Source organism: Artemia sp. Qi Xiang Cuo, chromosome 20 (genome assembly GCF_049724085.1).
Source record: "Artemia sp. Qi Xiang Cuo chromosome 20, ASM4972408v1, whole genome shotgun sequence".
Lineage (NCBI taxonomy): Eukaryota > Metazoa > Arthropoda > Branchiopoda > Anostraca > Artemiidae > Artemia > Artemia sp. Qi Xiang Cuo.
In genome coordinates this window covers 26238289-26255111 of record NC_142813.1, presented here as the reverse complement: position 1 = coordinate 26255111, position 16823 = coordinate 26238289, and the positions used below count along the sequence as shown (strand labels likewise).

The 16823-nt window shown below is 33.0% G+C and overlaps 1 protein-coding gene across 1 annotated transcript in view; it reads left to right on the top strand.

The window, feature by feature from the left end:
• The first annotated feature begins 347 nt into the window (after positions 1–347).
• The window catches only part of LOC148940046 (endothelin-converting enzyme 1-like), a 259409-nt gene continuing 242933 nt past the window's right edge, over positions 348–16823 (top strand). The window contains exons 1-2 of the mRNA XM_089106057.1: positions 348–420; positions 1909–2339. Coding sequence (XP_088962183.1) covers positions 1974–2339 — 366 coding nt within the window. The 5' untranslated portion in view covers positions 348–420; positions 1909–1973. The remainder of the gene's footprint in view (positions 421–1908; positions 2340–16823) is intronic.

Here is a 16823-nt window from a genome sequence, read left to right as displayed (position 1 = left end):
AATCTTACACGCCGCTAGGCAACAAACGTTTGTTTGTAGGCAACGAATGTAGCAGCAGTTGAAGCTGCAGCATGATTTTTTAACTCTCTTATAAATACATGTCACATTTATTATATATCTAGCGACAGGGAAAAGACCCTTGTTTACTTACCATGAAAAGTAAATGTTTACTGGATACTATCATATTTCTTATCTGCTAACTTGATCCCGAAATTGTCTTGGTTTATTCCTTGCCCTGCGATAACGTTTGCAAATTTATAATCAATTGCTCTAATCAAAGTATTGCGTTACAGAAACCTGACTGAGATATTGAGATAACACAATTTTAAGACTGAAGGGAAATCAGTAAGTCAGCAATCTGTTAGAGACAAAGAATTATTATGGAGTTTTAAAGGTATAAACTGGAAAACCATTTTTGAGGTAGAACGTTTTTTGTCATTTTGAAAAAGAAGCATAAAAAATTGGTGTTCATACATGGTAAGGATGGGGTTCTGAGAAAGGGTCTTATTAAATCCGTAGGTCTTAGATAAATCTTAATCCAAAAGCTTACATTAAAAAAAAGAAAAATATATTTTCAAATCTCTAGAATATTATTACTATTTTCAAAATATCAGATGCCTGAATCTAGCATCTACTTGTCATCAATAAATGAGGCAAGGCCTGATTTAGTATTTATAACAACTTAAAAAGTAATAGTCGTGCAGCTTGAAGGAATTCATTTCCAGTTTGAAGGAAACACAATTATGACAGTACTGTACTGTGTTTCGATACCTACTCAACACTGTTTACAAATATAAAGGTTGTTACCGTGATAATTGTGCCTGTCCCCTTAACAGAGTCCGATCTGGCCCTAGGCTACATGCAGATTTGAAGAAAACCTTATAATAATAAATTTCTTACTTTATATTGCAGGCCTACAGAAAATTCTTATTATTTGTAATTTCTGGGTCACCACTGGGTCACCACGGTTTGTCATACATATTTTCGAACTATCTAAAATAAATTGTTTATTATTGTCTGGTTCTGTATTTTCTGTATTACTGTTTCCCTCTCTCGATTTTCTTACTAACCACGCAGTTTCAATATTCAAGAATTTCTTGGGTTCAAAACATCAGAAAATTATTGAAAACATGGATTGGAAGAAATCCTACAAATATAATTAGTTCATAAACATTCGCCTTATAACAAAGTAAGAATTTTGATATTATAGTATTTTATTCAGAACTTTTTTATATAGCCTATGGGTATATGCGGCTCTATTAGGGGTGGGAGGGAGGATCTGTGCCCAAAAAACGTATAGGTCATATAATGTTGCAAAGGAGTCTACTCAAAATATGACTATCAATAAACATTATAAAGTTACAGTAGATCTTACGTCATCTATTAGAAACTATACGACTTGTGCCTATTGGCGGAATGTTATTCAAATTGGCTGAATGTGCCAAAAGTTTTGAATTTTAATCAAACCTTTAATAGGTTTTCTATAGCATTCATGGTTCTACGTAAAGATTTCCAAATTTTGTCCTTGAATTTTTGGTTTCAAAAAAACAAAAATAATCTTTATGTTATTAAGAATCCAACTTAAAATTTCGAAAATCGCGTATGCAGCGATTTAGGGTAGCTGAAGGAGCATAATTGCGAAACGCTGTATGGTGTTGGTAATTTAACTTTTGATACTGTTTTCAGTTCCAACCTTATAAGTTTTCATGAATTTTGATCCCAATATACAACAAAAAACTGTCGCACTACTTAAATGCCGTTTGTCCTATTTTGTTTATTTAATCTATTAACTAGGACTAATTTGGAACTCTTTTATAGACAGTTTTGTGTAGCTAAGTACTTCCTGGTATTTTATCTTACCTCTGACATATGCGATGCTCTTCGCTTTACGATTTATTTGTTTTTCAGACAATCGCCTGGAAAGAGAATAGAGATCCCCAGGTATGAGAAAATAAACAAAAGTCAAGGAAATAATGGAAAGTTTGGAGCTTGATATGAAGCCTCGGGAAAATGGGGGCTCGAATGGTGAACTGGAGCCATGTATTGGCTTTTCTTCGGACCAAAAACCTCCAGCTATAATTCCTAGACAAAAAAGCGGAAAATATTCATCGCAATCTTTTGTGGCAAAACCGGAGAAGAGAAAAAGTAAACACTTTGATAAACTATGCCGAGTACTTGGAGTATCTAAAAGGGGATTGTTCATAGTGTTTGTCCTTTTCTGTTTTGTACTGTTGTTACTGAGTGGTATCATTGCATTAGTGGTCTTGTGGCCCAAAGAAGTGATCCAAGAGCCCCCAGATATTTGTGCATCACCAACCTGCCTGCGTGCTTCGGCCTCAGTAAGTATTTTTCGCATTTTATGTTAAACAAGCCAATAAACCTGTCGAACGATAGGTATAAAAATGGGAAATATAAAGGTAACATATATTCATTCATGAGTAGCCCAATACAAATATGTTCCCCCTTCCTTCAAACAGTAAACTGGAAGTACCACTACCTTCCCCTGCCAAAAATCGTGCTTTTATTGTAAGTTTCAACTGAATCCCCAAACCGTGAGACAAAACAGCTAATGCCATACACTTTTGTTTGCTCTTCAAACATTTATCATCAGAGCTGAAAAAGAAAACAGAATTCTAGCTCTCTTAGCTCAAAAGTTGATTCTCATGCTGTGAGTGAGCTTTCTAATATCACTACTTAGAAAGCAATAAAAGGTGAGCTCTTGGGCGCCCATAGGCTGAATTTTAGGGGAGGGCTTACCTGGTCTAATCGGCACTTCTAGTACAATATGATTGAAATTTCAAGACAAAATATCATAAGCAGCGTGATAGCGCTGCCTAAGTAAAGAGCAATGTGGGCCCAATATATTGTTTTGTTTTTTAGACCAGGACGCTTTTTACAGAAAGAAATGTCATAGGAACTTCAAAAAGAGCTTATGGAGGGCAACCAGGCCTAGTTCTTTTTTAAGTTATGGTGTTAGTTATAGTGCTTTTTTAAGAGTCAAAGTGATCAGAAGGCAAATAACCCCCCCCCCCCCACACACACACACGTTGCATTTTTCCAAAACGCATCTGATAGAAATTTTAATTTCTATCAGATGCGTCATCGGTTCAGTCGGTTGTTAATTGAGAGGGCTAGTGCCCTCTGTAATAGTCAAAAGTGATTGGAGGGTAACCATCCCCCCTCCCACGGCCCATCATTTCCCCAAACACTTCCAGTCAAAATTTCGAGATAGTTATTTTGTTTGACGTAGTTTAAAAGCCCAGGAATTATGTCTTTGAGGATGAGAACCCCCTCACAGGCCTCACAGCAAGGGTTGTAAGGTATGCCCCGAGGGCATTTAAGGTTTTTATGGAAACGGTGGTCGTATAAACTTAGGAGGGGGCTCATTGGATTGGAAATTGGAAGTCAAAGAGCCATTTTGAAGAGTCAAATTTATCGGAGGGCAGCTATTTCCCAACACCACGTCATATTTTCCTCAAATGCATCCGATAGAATTTTTAAGACAGCCATTTGTTGAAAAATAGTCCAAAGATCTCCTAACATGGTCTTTGGGGATGACACAATCCCCCAGAGTATGGGGGTAAGGGTTTTAAGTTAAGCTCCGGGGGGATGTAAGGTTTTTAGGAAGAGGTGGTCTTGTCAACTTTACAGGAGAATCATTGTACTTGAAATGCTTAGTTCTAGTTCCATTTTAAGAGTCAAGCTTGATGGGGAGAAAATAGCCCCCCCCCTGATATACTGTTTTCCCCAAACACATTCGATCGAAATTGTGAGATAACCATTTTGTAGCCAATAGTCCAAAAAGAATATAACAACGTCTTCACTAAACAAACATGAGACATATTTAGCCGGATGTTGAACTAGATCAATACAAACTATGAGCATGTGGACTTTCAAAAAGGCGACAAAGCAATATCTCAAGAACAACTTATATTATTAAGTTAGATCTTTAAGAGTAAGTAGTGGGGGATTTTGAACTAACCAGAAGGCACTATGTGTATACTTTTAGCACTACAACTACAATTACTGTAACTAATGTCACCAAGAGAATTAAGGTGAAACTTCTAGGAAGTGTTTAGGGGGTGTTCCAATTAAACGAAAAAACTGTATACATGCAGGTTTTCAAAAAAAAAAATATCATAGGCAGCACCACTCTATAATAGCTAGAAATATCATTGAAACATTTAAAAAAGTTAATTTGATTCAAAATTAAAAGTTCTAGGGTCCTTTCTAAGACTAAAAAGAGATTAAAGGGCAATCAGGCCACATCTCAAGCGAATTTATTTTCCAAACATATCTATGCAGAATTTTGAAACAACTATTTTGTTCAGCATAGTAGAACGGTCCAGCAACTATTTCTTTAGGGATATTGGGCATGCAAAATCCCCACAATTATGCCAAACTATAGGTTCTTATATAAAAACCAAAACCGAAAAGTTATGAAAAAAAAAATTTTTCATGAAAATGACTGTCAATAAAAAACGAACAGAAATTCATCTAAAAAAACGTTTTCCACAAAACAAGTTTTTCAAAGAAAACTAAAGAGCTCCAATAAGCCAAAAATATGCAGAAATGAAGTCAAGTAATCATCCAAGCGTAAAACTACCACAAATCACTATCAATAAATAAATGAAACTCAAAATGAACAGAAATTAGAAGAAATAGCCGAGTCAAACTCGAAACCAGCAAAAATTAACATAAGTACCACTGATAACCCCCATGCCTTCTCAAGACCAGAACGTAATTTGCGCTTTACTGAAAACAAAAAATTGTTTAATGTAATCACCTTTTTTGTTTAAATAAGTAAAAAACTTTTTTTTGCTCACTTTTGTTTACCCTTTTTTATTTTAAGGAATAAATATCAGTATGGTATATTAAACTGACAATCCACGGTCTTTTTTTTCAGTAAAGCCCAAGCTATGTTCTGGTCTTGACAAGGCATGGGGGTTGTTAGCCTTACTAATGCCAATGTTTCTTTGTTTTTAGTTTAACTCGGTTATGTATTATAATATCTGATAGCTTTAAACTTCATTTAATTGTTGATAGTGGCTTGTGGTAGTTTTACGCTAGGAATATTATTTGACTTTATTTCTGCCCAGTTTTGGCTTAATAGAGCTCTTTAATTTTCTTTGAAAACTTATTTTGTGGAAAAAGTTTTTTAAATTAATATAAATATATGACAACGTCATTCAGCCAGGAGGGGGGGCTGACGTCCCCCTTGCCCCCCCCTTATCGGCGCCCGTGGGTGAGTTTCCCTTTCTTTAAGAATTAAATTAAAAAAAACTAGTTTTTTAAACTGAAAGTAAGGAGCGACATTAAAACTTAAAACGAACAGAAATTGGTCCGTATATGAAAGGGGCTGTCCACTCCTCAACGCCTCGCTCTTTACGCTAAAGTTTTTTATTGTTTTAAAAAATAAAGTTGTGAGACAGAATCAAACTTTAGCGTAAAGAGCGAGGCGTTGAGGAGTGGACAGCCCCTTTCATATACGGAATAATTTCTGTTCGTTTTAAGTTTTAATGTCGCTCCTTACTTTCAGTTTAAAAAACTTGTTTTTTTTTATTTAAGTTCTGATCATTTGTTAGTTAATGCAGCTTTTATTTTGGCTCGCCGGCATTGAATAAGTAAACAAAATTTTCATAAAAATTTACTTTTCTTTTGCTAAATGGCTGTCTCTAAATTTGGTTCTGACGTAATTTATAAATTAACTTACGTAACGAACTTCTATAGTCGTATATTTTTCTGTCTGGAAAAAAATACAAAGTTGGAGATTTGAAACCTATGTTATAGGGTTTTCTGATACGCTGAATCTGACAGTGATTTTCATTAAAAATTTTTTCACTTTTAGGGGATGTTTCCCTCCTCTTTAAAAAATCAGGTAAAGTTTCTCAGGCTCGTAGCCTTTGATGAGTAATACTAAGCTTAACAAAATTTATGCATTTTGAATCAGTATTATAAACACCTTCTTTTTATACATTTATTGACATCAAAGTTCCGTTTTTAAAATTTTTGCTTAATATTGAGCAGGATCGCTTGTTTTTTTTTTATTGTTTTTTTTATTACGTATATTTTATTACGTATATGATGGGGAGTATAGTCCTTCTAATGAATTTGCTGGGGCCCCCGTACCAAACAGGTTTTTCTGGTAGGTAAACAGGTCATTACACCTTTGCCAAGAGATTAAACCAGTATTGTCTATAACTTAATTTACGTTGGTTAAACTTCCGATGGTTAAGAAAGCGTAACAGGTAATTAAAGTATGAGAAATGGGATGCTATAATTAGAATGATTTTAAGAATGACATTTTCTTGATTTTTCAAAGTTCATTTTGAATTTCTTTCGTTGAAATGCAAGAGTTGGAATATTTCAGTAGTGTTTGGTTGTGGTTTACCTTGTCACAGTTACATTTTCTTGATTTTTCAAAGTTTATTTTTAATTTCTATCGCTGAAATGCAAGAGTTGGACTATTTGAGTGGTGTTTGGTTGGGTATTAGAATTTAAAAGTTACATTTTCTTGATTTTTCAATGTTCATTTTGAATTAATTTCTTTTAAATTCATTATTTGGACTATTTCCGTATGGTTTTTTTGTGCTTTACATTGTAACAGTTACATTTTCTTGATTTTTCAAAGTTCATTTTGAATTTCTTTTGCTGAAATGCAAGAGTTGGAATATTTCAGTAATGTTTGGTTGTGGTTTACCTTGTCACAATTACATTTTCTTGATTTTTCAAATTTGATTTTGAATTTTCTTTCGTTGAAATGCAAGAGTTGGAATATTTCAGTAGTGTTTGGTTGTGGTTTACCTTGTCACAGTTACATTTTCTTGATTTTTCAAAGTTCATTTTGAATTTCTTTTGTTGAAATGGAAGAGTTGGAATATTTCAGTAGTGTTTGGTTGTGGTTTACCTTGTCACAGTTACATTTTCTTGATTTTTTCAAAGTTCATTTTGAATTTCTTTCGCTGAAATGCAAGAGTTGGAATAGTTCAGTACTGTTTGGTAGTGGTTTACCTTGTCACAGTTACATTTTCTTGATTTTTCAAAGTTCATTTTGAATTTCTTTCGTTGAAATGCAAGAGTTGGAATATTTCAGTAGTGTTTGGTTGTGGTTTACCGTGTCACTGTTACATGTTCTTGATTTTTCAAAGTTCATTTTGAGTTTCTGTCGCTGAAATGCAAGAGTTGGAATATTTCAGTAGTGTTTGGTTGTGGGTTTACATTGTCACAGTTACAATGTATTGATTTTTCAAAGTTCATTTTGAATTTCAGTAGAGTTTGGTTGTGGTTTACCTTGTCACACTTACATTTTCTTGATTTTTCAAAGTTCGTTTTGAATTTCTTTCGCTGAAATGCAATAGTTGGAATACTTCAGTAGTGTTTGGTTGTGGTTTACCTTGTCACATTTACATTATCTTGATTTTTCATAGTTAATATTTATATTCATTCTCTTAATTGCTAGAGTTGGAATATTTCAGTAGTGTTTGGTTGTGGTTTACCTTGTCAAAGTTACATTTTCTTGATTTTTAAAAGTTCATTTTGAATTTCTTTCGCTGAAATGCAAGAGTTGGAATATTTCATTTGTGTTTGGTTGTGGTTTACCTTGTCACAGTTACATTTTCTTGATTTTTCAAAAGTTCATTTTGAATTTATTTCGCTGAAATGCGAGAGTTGGAATATTTCAGTGTAACATTTAAATTTTCTTGATTTTTAAATTTTAATTTTGAATTTGTTTCTTTGAAATGCAAGAGTTTGAATATTTCAGTAGTGTTTGGTTGTGGTTTACCATGTCACAATTACATTTTCATGATTTTTCAAAGTTCTTTTTGAATTGCCTTTGTTGAAATGAAAGAGTTGGAATATTTCAGTAGTGTTTGGTTATGGTTTACCTTGTCACAGTTACATTTTCATGATTTTTCAAAGTTAATTTTGAATTTCCTTCGTTGAAATGTAAGAGTTGGAATATTTCAATAGTGTTTGGTTGTGGTTTACCTTGTCACACTTACATTTTCTTCATTTTTCAAAGTTCATTTTGAATTTCTTTCATTGAATTGCAAGAGTTGGAATATTTCAGTAGTGTTTTGTCGTGGTTTACCTTGTCACAGTTACATTTTCATGATTTTTCAAAGTTTATTTGGTATTTCTGTCGTTGAAATGCAAGAGTTGGAATATTACAGTAGTGTTTGCTTATGGTTTACATTGTCAACGTTAAAGTATCTTGATAATTCAAAGGTAATTTTTATTGTGATTAGATTAAATTAACGAGGTTTACTATTTAAGTATTGTTTTGTTATGTTTTAAATTGTCACAGTTACATTTTCTTGATTTTTCAAAGTTCATTTTGAATTTTTTTCGTTGAAATGCAAGAGTTTGAATATTTCAGTAGTGTTTGGTTGTGGATTAACTTGTCAGTATTACATTTTCTTGATTTTTCGAAGTTTATTTTGAATTTTTTTTCGTTGAAATGCAAGAGTTGGAATATTTCATTAGTGTTTGGATGTGGTTTTCCGTGTCACAGCTACATTTCCTTGATTTTTCAAAGTTCATTTTGAATTTCTTTCGTTGAAATGCAAGAGTTGGAATATTTCAGTAGTTTTTGCTTGTGGTTTACCCTGTCACAGTTACATTTTCTTGATTTTTCTAAGTTCATTTTGAATCATTCAAGAAACGTGATTAAACACGTTTTTAAACTACATGCTATTTGCATGCCTTTCCTTGGCACCTTTCCAAACGAGCGGGGATTCCCCGCTGGTTCCTACACATTGCAAAAAAAGTGAGCAGTACGAAAACTCAACATTTTCAACCAGACTGGTTTTTTTAGACAACACACCCACATAGATGACACACACACATAGAAACGAGACACGCAAAGACACGACACACAAACAGAGTCATAGTGAGAGAGATATCCAAAAAGTTGGGTTGACCTAGGTTCACTTAGAGTGGCGCGCCACTCTAAGTGAACCTAGGTCAACCCAACTTTTTGGATATCTCTCAAGGTAAACCACAACCAAACACTACTGAAATATTCCAACTCTTGCATTTCAACGAAAGAAATTCAAAATGAACTTTGAAAAATCAAGAAAATGTAACTGTGACAATGTAAACCATAACCAAACACTACTGAAATATTCCAACTCTTGCATTTCAACGAAAGAAATTCAAAATGAACTTTGAAAAATCAAGAAAATGTAACTGTGACAAGGTAAACCACAACCAAACACTACTGAAATATTCCAACTCTTGCATTTCAACGAAAGAAATTCAAAATGAACTTTGAAAAATCAAGAAAATGTAACTGTGACAAGGTAAACCACAACCAAACACTACTGAAATATTCCAACTCTTGCATTTCAACGAAATAAATTCAAAATGAAATTTGAAAAATCAAGAAAATGTAACTGTGACACTGAAGTATTACAACTCTTGCATTTCAGCGAAAGAAATTCAAAATGAACTTTGAAAAATCAAGAAAATGTAACTGTGACAAGGTAAACCACAACCAAACACTACTGAAATATTCCAACTCTTGCATTTCAACGAAAGAAATTCAAAATGAACTTTGAAAAATCAAGAAAATGTAACTGTGACAAGGTAAACCACAACCAAACACTACTGAAATATTCCAACTCTTGCATTTCAGCGAAAGAAATTCAAAATGAACTTTGAAAAATCAAGAAAATGTAACTGTGACAAGGTAAACCACAACCAAACACTACTGAAATATTCCAACTCTTGCATTTCAGCGAAAGAAATTAAATATGAAAATTTAAATATCAATAAAATTTAACTGTGAAATGGTAAAACTCCCAATACATCTACTGAAATTCAAAATGAACTTTTAAAAATCAAGAAAATGTAACTGTGACAATGTAAACCACAACCAAACACTACTGAAGTATTCCAACTCTTGCATTTCAGCGAAAGAAATTCAAAATGAACTTTGAAAAATCAAGAAAATGTAACTGTGACAAGGTAAACCACAACCAAACACTACTGAAATATTCCAACTCTTGCATTTCAACGAAAGAAATTCAAAATGAACTTTGAAAAATCAAGAAAATTTAACTGTGACAAGGTAAACCACTAACAAACACTACAGAACTATTCCAACTCTTGCATTTCATCGAAAGAAATTCAAAATGAACTTTTAAAAAATCAAGAAAATGTAACTGTGACAAGGTAAACCACAACCAAAAACTACTTAAATATTACAACTCTTTAATTTAATTTAAACAAATTAAAAATGAACTTTTAAAAATCAATAAAATGTAACTGTGACAAGGTAAACCACAACCAAACACTACTGAAATATTCCAACTCTTGCATTTCAACGAAAGAAAATTCAAAATGAACTTTGAAAAATCAAGAAAATGTAATTGTGACAAGGTAAACCACAACCAAACATTACTGAAATATTCCAACTCTTGAATTTCAATGAAACAAACCCAAAATGAACTTTGAAAAATCAAGAAAATGTAACTGTGACAAGGTAAAACACAGCCAAACACTACTGAAATATTCTAACTCTTGCATTTCAGCGAAAGAAATTCAAATTAACTTTGAAAAATCAAGAAAATGTAACTTTGACAAGGTAAACCACAACCAAACACTACTGAAATATTCCAACTCTTGCATTTCAACGAAAGAAATTCAAAATGAACTTTGAAAAATCAAGAAAATGTAGCTTTGACAAGGTAAACCACAACCAAACACTGCTGAAATATTCCAACTCTTGCATTTCAACGAAAGAAATTCACAATGAACTTTGAAGGATCAAGAAAATGTAACTGTGACATGGTAAACCACAACTAAACACTAGTGAAATATTCCAACTATTGCATTTCAATGAAGGAAATTCAAAATGAACTTTGAAAAATCAAGAAAATGTAACTGTGACAAGGTAAACCACAACCAAACACTACTGAAATATTCAAACTCTTGCATTTCAACGAAAGAAATTCAAAATGAACTTTGAAAAATCAAGAAAATGTAACTGTGACAAGGTAAACCACAACCAAACACTACTGAAATATTCCAACTCTTGCATTTCAGCGAAAGAAATTCAAAATGAACTTTGAAAAATCAAGAAAATGTAACTGTGACTAGTTAATCCACACCCACACAATACACAAAGCTGCCAACTCGTGCATTTCAATGAAAGAAATTCAAAATGAACTTTGAAAAATCAAGAAAATGTAACTGTGACAAGGTAAACCACAACCAAACACTACTGAAATATTCCAACTCTTGCATTTCAACGAAAGAAATTCAAAATGAACTTTGAAAAATCAAGAAAATGTAACTGTGACAAGGTAAACCACAACCAAACACTACTGAACTATTCCAACTCTTGCATTTCAGCGAAAGAAATTCAAAATGAACTTTGAAAAATCAAGAAAATGTAACTGTGACAAGCTAAAACACAACCAAACACTACTGAAATATTCCAACTCTTGCATTTCAACGAAAGAAATTCAAAATGAACTTTGAAAAATCAAGAAAATGTAATTGTGACAAGGTAAACCACAACCAAACACTACTGAAATATTCCAACTCTTACATTTCAGCGAAAGAAATTCAAAATGAACTTTGAAAAATCAAGAAAATGTAACTGTGACAAGGGAAACCCCAACCAAAAACTACTGAAATATTCCAACTCTTGCATTTCAACGAAATAAATTCAAAATGAACTTTTAAAAATCAAGAAAATGTAACTGTGACAAGGTAAAACTGAGTCTCTCAATCCCCGTAAAGCTCTTTTAAAAGATGCAAAAACTACTTATTTAACACAAAAAATTTCGTTTTTAATGACCACCAAGTAAATAAAAACCACACGGAATCAGGTAACTGAGTCTCTCAAACCCCTTAAAGCTCTTTTAAAAGATACAAAAACTACTTATTTAACAAAAAAATTTCTTTTTTAATGATCATCAAGTAAAGAAAAACCACACGGAATCCGGCAACTGAGTCTCTCAAACCCTGTAAAGCTCTTTTAAAAGATACAACAAATGACCACCAAGTAAAGAAAAATCACACGGAATCCTGCAACGGAGTATCTCAATCACATTCTAGCTATATTAAAAGAGACAAAAAATACTAATTTAAAACAATCAGTAATTTTTAAATTACAATCAATTAAATAAAAATCACACTGAATTATGAACCTGAGTCTCTCAAACCCCGTAAAGCTATTTTAATAGGTACAAAAAATACTCATTTAACACAAAAATTTCGTTTTTAATGAACATCAAGTAAACAAAAATCACACGGAATTAGGCAACTGAGTCTCTCAAACCTCTTAAATGTCTTTTAAAATATACAATAAATAATTATTTAACTACAATTATTATAATTTTATGAACATCAAGAACAGAAAAACAACACTGAATTATGCAACTGATTCTCTCAAACCCCTTAAAGCTCTTTTAAAAGATACAAAAACTACTTATTTTAACACAAAATACAAGCAAGCAAACAACATGGGAATTCCTATACACTCAATCAAATAAATGAGTTATTTTTACGTCACAATGTTTCAACTTAAAATCATTCTAATTATAGCATCCCATTTCTCATACTTTAATTACCTGTTACGCTTTCTTAACCATCGGAAGTTTAACCAACGTAAATTAAGTTATAGACAATACTGGTTTAATCTCTTGGCAAAGGTGTAATGACCTGTTTACCTACCAGAAAAACCTGTTTGGTACGGGGGCCCCAGCAAATTCATTAGAAGGACTATACTATGGGGTTCTCCCCTTAGTCAATACCACGCTCTTTACGTTAAAAGTTAAAAAAAAATTTAATTCACACACCCCTGAATCACCAAGGCCGTTTAATTAGAATAGATAGCTTTTTGAAAGCACTAAAAAAAACTGTAGCGTAAAGAGCGAGGTCTTGACTTGGGGGAGAAACCCCTCATATACGTAATAATTTCTGTTCATTTTAAGTTCTAATGTTGCTTCTTACTTTCAGTTGAAAAAACTTGTTTTTTTTTAATTTAATTTCTGATCGTTTTTTTAAATAATGCTTGGGAATCCAGCGCCCCCTTCATAGAAATGTCCCTTACCCTAAAGAAACATCCTCCACGGAAAGCTTATTCAGAGTTACCCCCTCCTCAAGCCCCCCTCCCCACCAAAAAAAATTCTTCCTGAAAATGTCTGTATACTTCCCAATAACCAATACAATATGCAAGCAATGGGCAAAGTTCATAACTTGCAGCCCTTCCCCTGGGAACTGTGGGGATTAAGTCATCGTAAAAGACATATTTATCAGATTTTCGACTATGCTAAACAAAATGGCTATCTCAAAATTTTAATTGGGTGACTTTGAGAAAAAAATGAGCGTGGGAGGGGGCCAAGTTGCCCTCCATTTTTTTTGGTCACTTAAAAAGGGCACTAGAACTTTTAATTTCTGTTCAAATGAGCCCTCTTACGATATTCTAGGACCACTGGATCGATACGATTACCCCTGGGGAAAAAAAAAAAAAAAATAAAATAAATAAACGCACCCGTGATCTTTCTTCTGGCAAAAAATGCAAAATTCCACATTTTTGTATATAGGAGCTTGAAACCTCTACAGTGGGATTCTCTGATATGTTGAATATGATGGTGTGAATTTCATAAAAGGTTCTATAACTTTTAGGAGGTCTTTCCCACTTTTTTCGAAAATCAGCCAAATTTTCTCAGGCGCATAACTTTTGATGGGTAAAATTAAATTTGATGAGATTTATATATTTGAAATCAAAATTAAAATCTGATTCTTTTGATGTATCTATTGGTACCAAAATTCCGGTTTTTAGAGTTTCGGTTACCATTGAGCCGGGTCGCTCCTTACTTACAGTTCGTTACCACGAACTGTTTGATGACAGAATTTTTAGAGTTTGGGAATTGTATGTTATGCCATTCTTTTGCTTCAGTCCTAAGTGCGGAAAATAAAATAAAGGATAAAAAAAACATAAACGGCTTATAAAAGTAGATAGCAACACTTTCGGACCCAGGAATATACGCAGGGGGAGGGGGTTGGGTCTGAGCTCTGCCCAAAAATGTAAATTTTTCAAAATTTCTTGGCAATTCTTATGAAAATTATGAAACGAAATTTTTTTTATCTCCCCCCCCCTCTGAAAAATTCTTTTGTCACGTCTGGTAGAACCCATAGGTTTATTTAACTATCAATTGTTTTGTTAAAATGTCATTTGACATTTAAGAAATATTTAGGTTCAATCCCTCTGTGTTAAGATATGACTGTTCTAAGGCTAGATGAGTAAAAGATATTACATTCAGTAAAAGAAGTAAAGAAGTAAAGAGTATATAGATGAGTAATAGATGGAATAAAATTTATTTCGTTTTAAGGTGGCTACTTGGATTTGCACAACATAGAAGATTTCATCCCTCGACCCTCCTCCATTAATCTTATGACCGATAATTTTTTTTTTACAAACGGGTTACAATAAATAAATAAACAAACTTCTCATTTAAAAAACACTATCCAATGCATTACTGCATACCGGACAAAAACCCGAAAAAAAAGAAAAGCACTTAAAAAAAATATATATATATAACATCTTCTTTTATTATCTCAACAGAAATGTACAACAGAAATATCAACAGAAATTTTTTGTTATTCACCCCCCCCCCTTGAAAAAATATCGTGTGCACACCTGTTAGAACCCGAGGGAACGAACTCTTTTCTTGGATCTCAAATTTCTTCTATTGATTAGGCTAACAAAATATTTTGGTGATAGGGTTAGGGAGTCGTTGCACATGTAGGCTCTTTTGATTTTGGTCAAATTCCAATTAAAAAACTAGTCCCTATCTTTCTCACCAGCGTGAAAGAAGCTTTCCGTTCGAAAGTAGAATGGTGGTTCAAGCAAACGAAGGCTTCGTGGAACAGAACGTCAGAACGTCATCTCTAATAGAAATTAAATTAAAAAACAAAGTTTTTTCAACTGAAAGTAAGGAGGAACATTAAAATAAAAAACGAAATGGGCAAATAAAACCAACTTGAATAAACAAAGATCAAGGAATTTTTTTTTCAGAAACTTCCTGTCCAACTGGCCAAATCTTCCTTTTTATTCAGGCTGTTTTGATACCTATACGTTTATATTTCTTTGATTTTTCGTTTTTTTCTGTTTCTTAATTTTCTCTTTTTCTTCTAATTATCATACCTTATGTATACATATGTCCTTCGACTTTACCTTTTTACTGAAGAAAGCCAAATTGTGACTACGAGTCTCGTTCGTGTCTTCGTATCAAAGCCAGTTATAACTGTGACTGGAGTTTGTTCCTTTTTTTGCTTAACTTTTATATCTAGTTTTGAGAAAATGTGCTCTGGGTTTAAGATTGCTACTCACCCTTTAGGCGTGATCTCCTTCCATTCTTCATTATTTCACTAATCTCTCTGGCCATCCACCCAAAATTCTATATTAAAACTATTATTAAAATTTATTTCTCGTAACTACTGTTATTCAGTGATTTGGCTGATCATTCAAAATATTGTCAAAAGTTTAATTCGCGACCTAAGAAGAAGAAGGATTAATTGGAAATAAAACGTATCAACAAAAAATTATTGCTGCCTCCCCTAAAAAGCAAAGCTTGTCCGTGGAGGAGGTAGAGAAAACATAATCCTTAAAACAAAGAACCTTTGGCCACCGAGACTACTAATTCCATCACACTAAACAATAAATACAAAAGAATATCATATATTATACTTTTCCTCCGGGAACATCATATCAACAAAACGCCCACAATAAATAAATCAATTAATCAGTCAAAACCCATATTCAGCAAAAAGCAGTTCCTTAATGATTTTTCTAAAAATATTGGGGTCACCAATAGTCTTAATATTACTATTCAAACTATTGCATTTCCGCGTACCTCTATAAAAAACTGAAAAACATGAACGGGAAGATATACCTCTAGGTACACAGAAGTCCGCGCTACCCCTTATATCATGAGAATGAACAGGAGACCTAATGGACAATAAATCATTAAAACAACGAGGCTGAACATCCTTCTGCAGTCCAAAAATAAACCGCAATACATAGAATTCACGAAGGCCTGCAGCCGGCAAAATTTTTAACGTTGGGTAAATTATTCGAACAGACATACGTGGAGATATACCGGCTAAAATTCTTACTGTATGATTTTGTAGAGCTCTTATTGGTTTTAGGGTAAAAGAAAAAGTAGAGAGTCAAAAACTCGAACAATAAAATATATACATGTGTATTAAAGAAAAATAAAGATGGCAAGGATAAGCTTTGGAAAACAATGTTGAAGTTTCTTCATTATACAGAGATTTCTTGCCGAATTGTGCTTGTTAAAGAAACAGGTTTCTTAAAAGATAGAGTTTCATGTATTACAATCCCAAGGTATTTAAAAGACGCAGTCCGTTTTATAACGCCATTGGGCATATCTAATTCCTTGATCCATGGGTAAAAGTTTGATGATCGCGAGAAAATAATATAGTTAGACTTAGCCATGTTAATCCTTAATTTATTTACCCTTAGCCATGCTATAATTCTATTAACTGATTCCTTAATGGAAATCTGCAGCAGCTCCGCTGTCTTAGCTATGCTAATGGCTGTTGTGTCATCAGCAAAAAGTGAAACTGTTTCATTATTCGGGTTTACCGTTAGTTCATTTATTCTATAGCAAAAATTATTTAGACAATTTGGTAAATCATAAATAAATATCAATAATAAAATAGGACCGAGAACTGATCCTTGCGGAACACCTATTTCAATACGCTTTTTTTCGGAAGAAGAATCATTTAGTTGGACATACTGATAACGATTACTTAAAAAACTTCTTAAAAAATTTAAT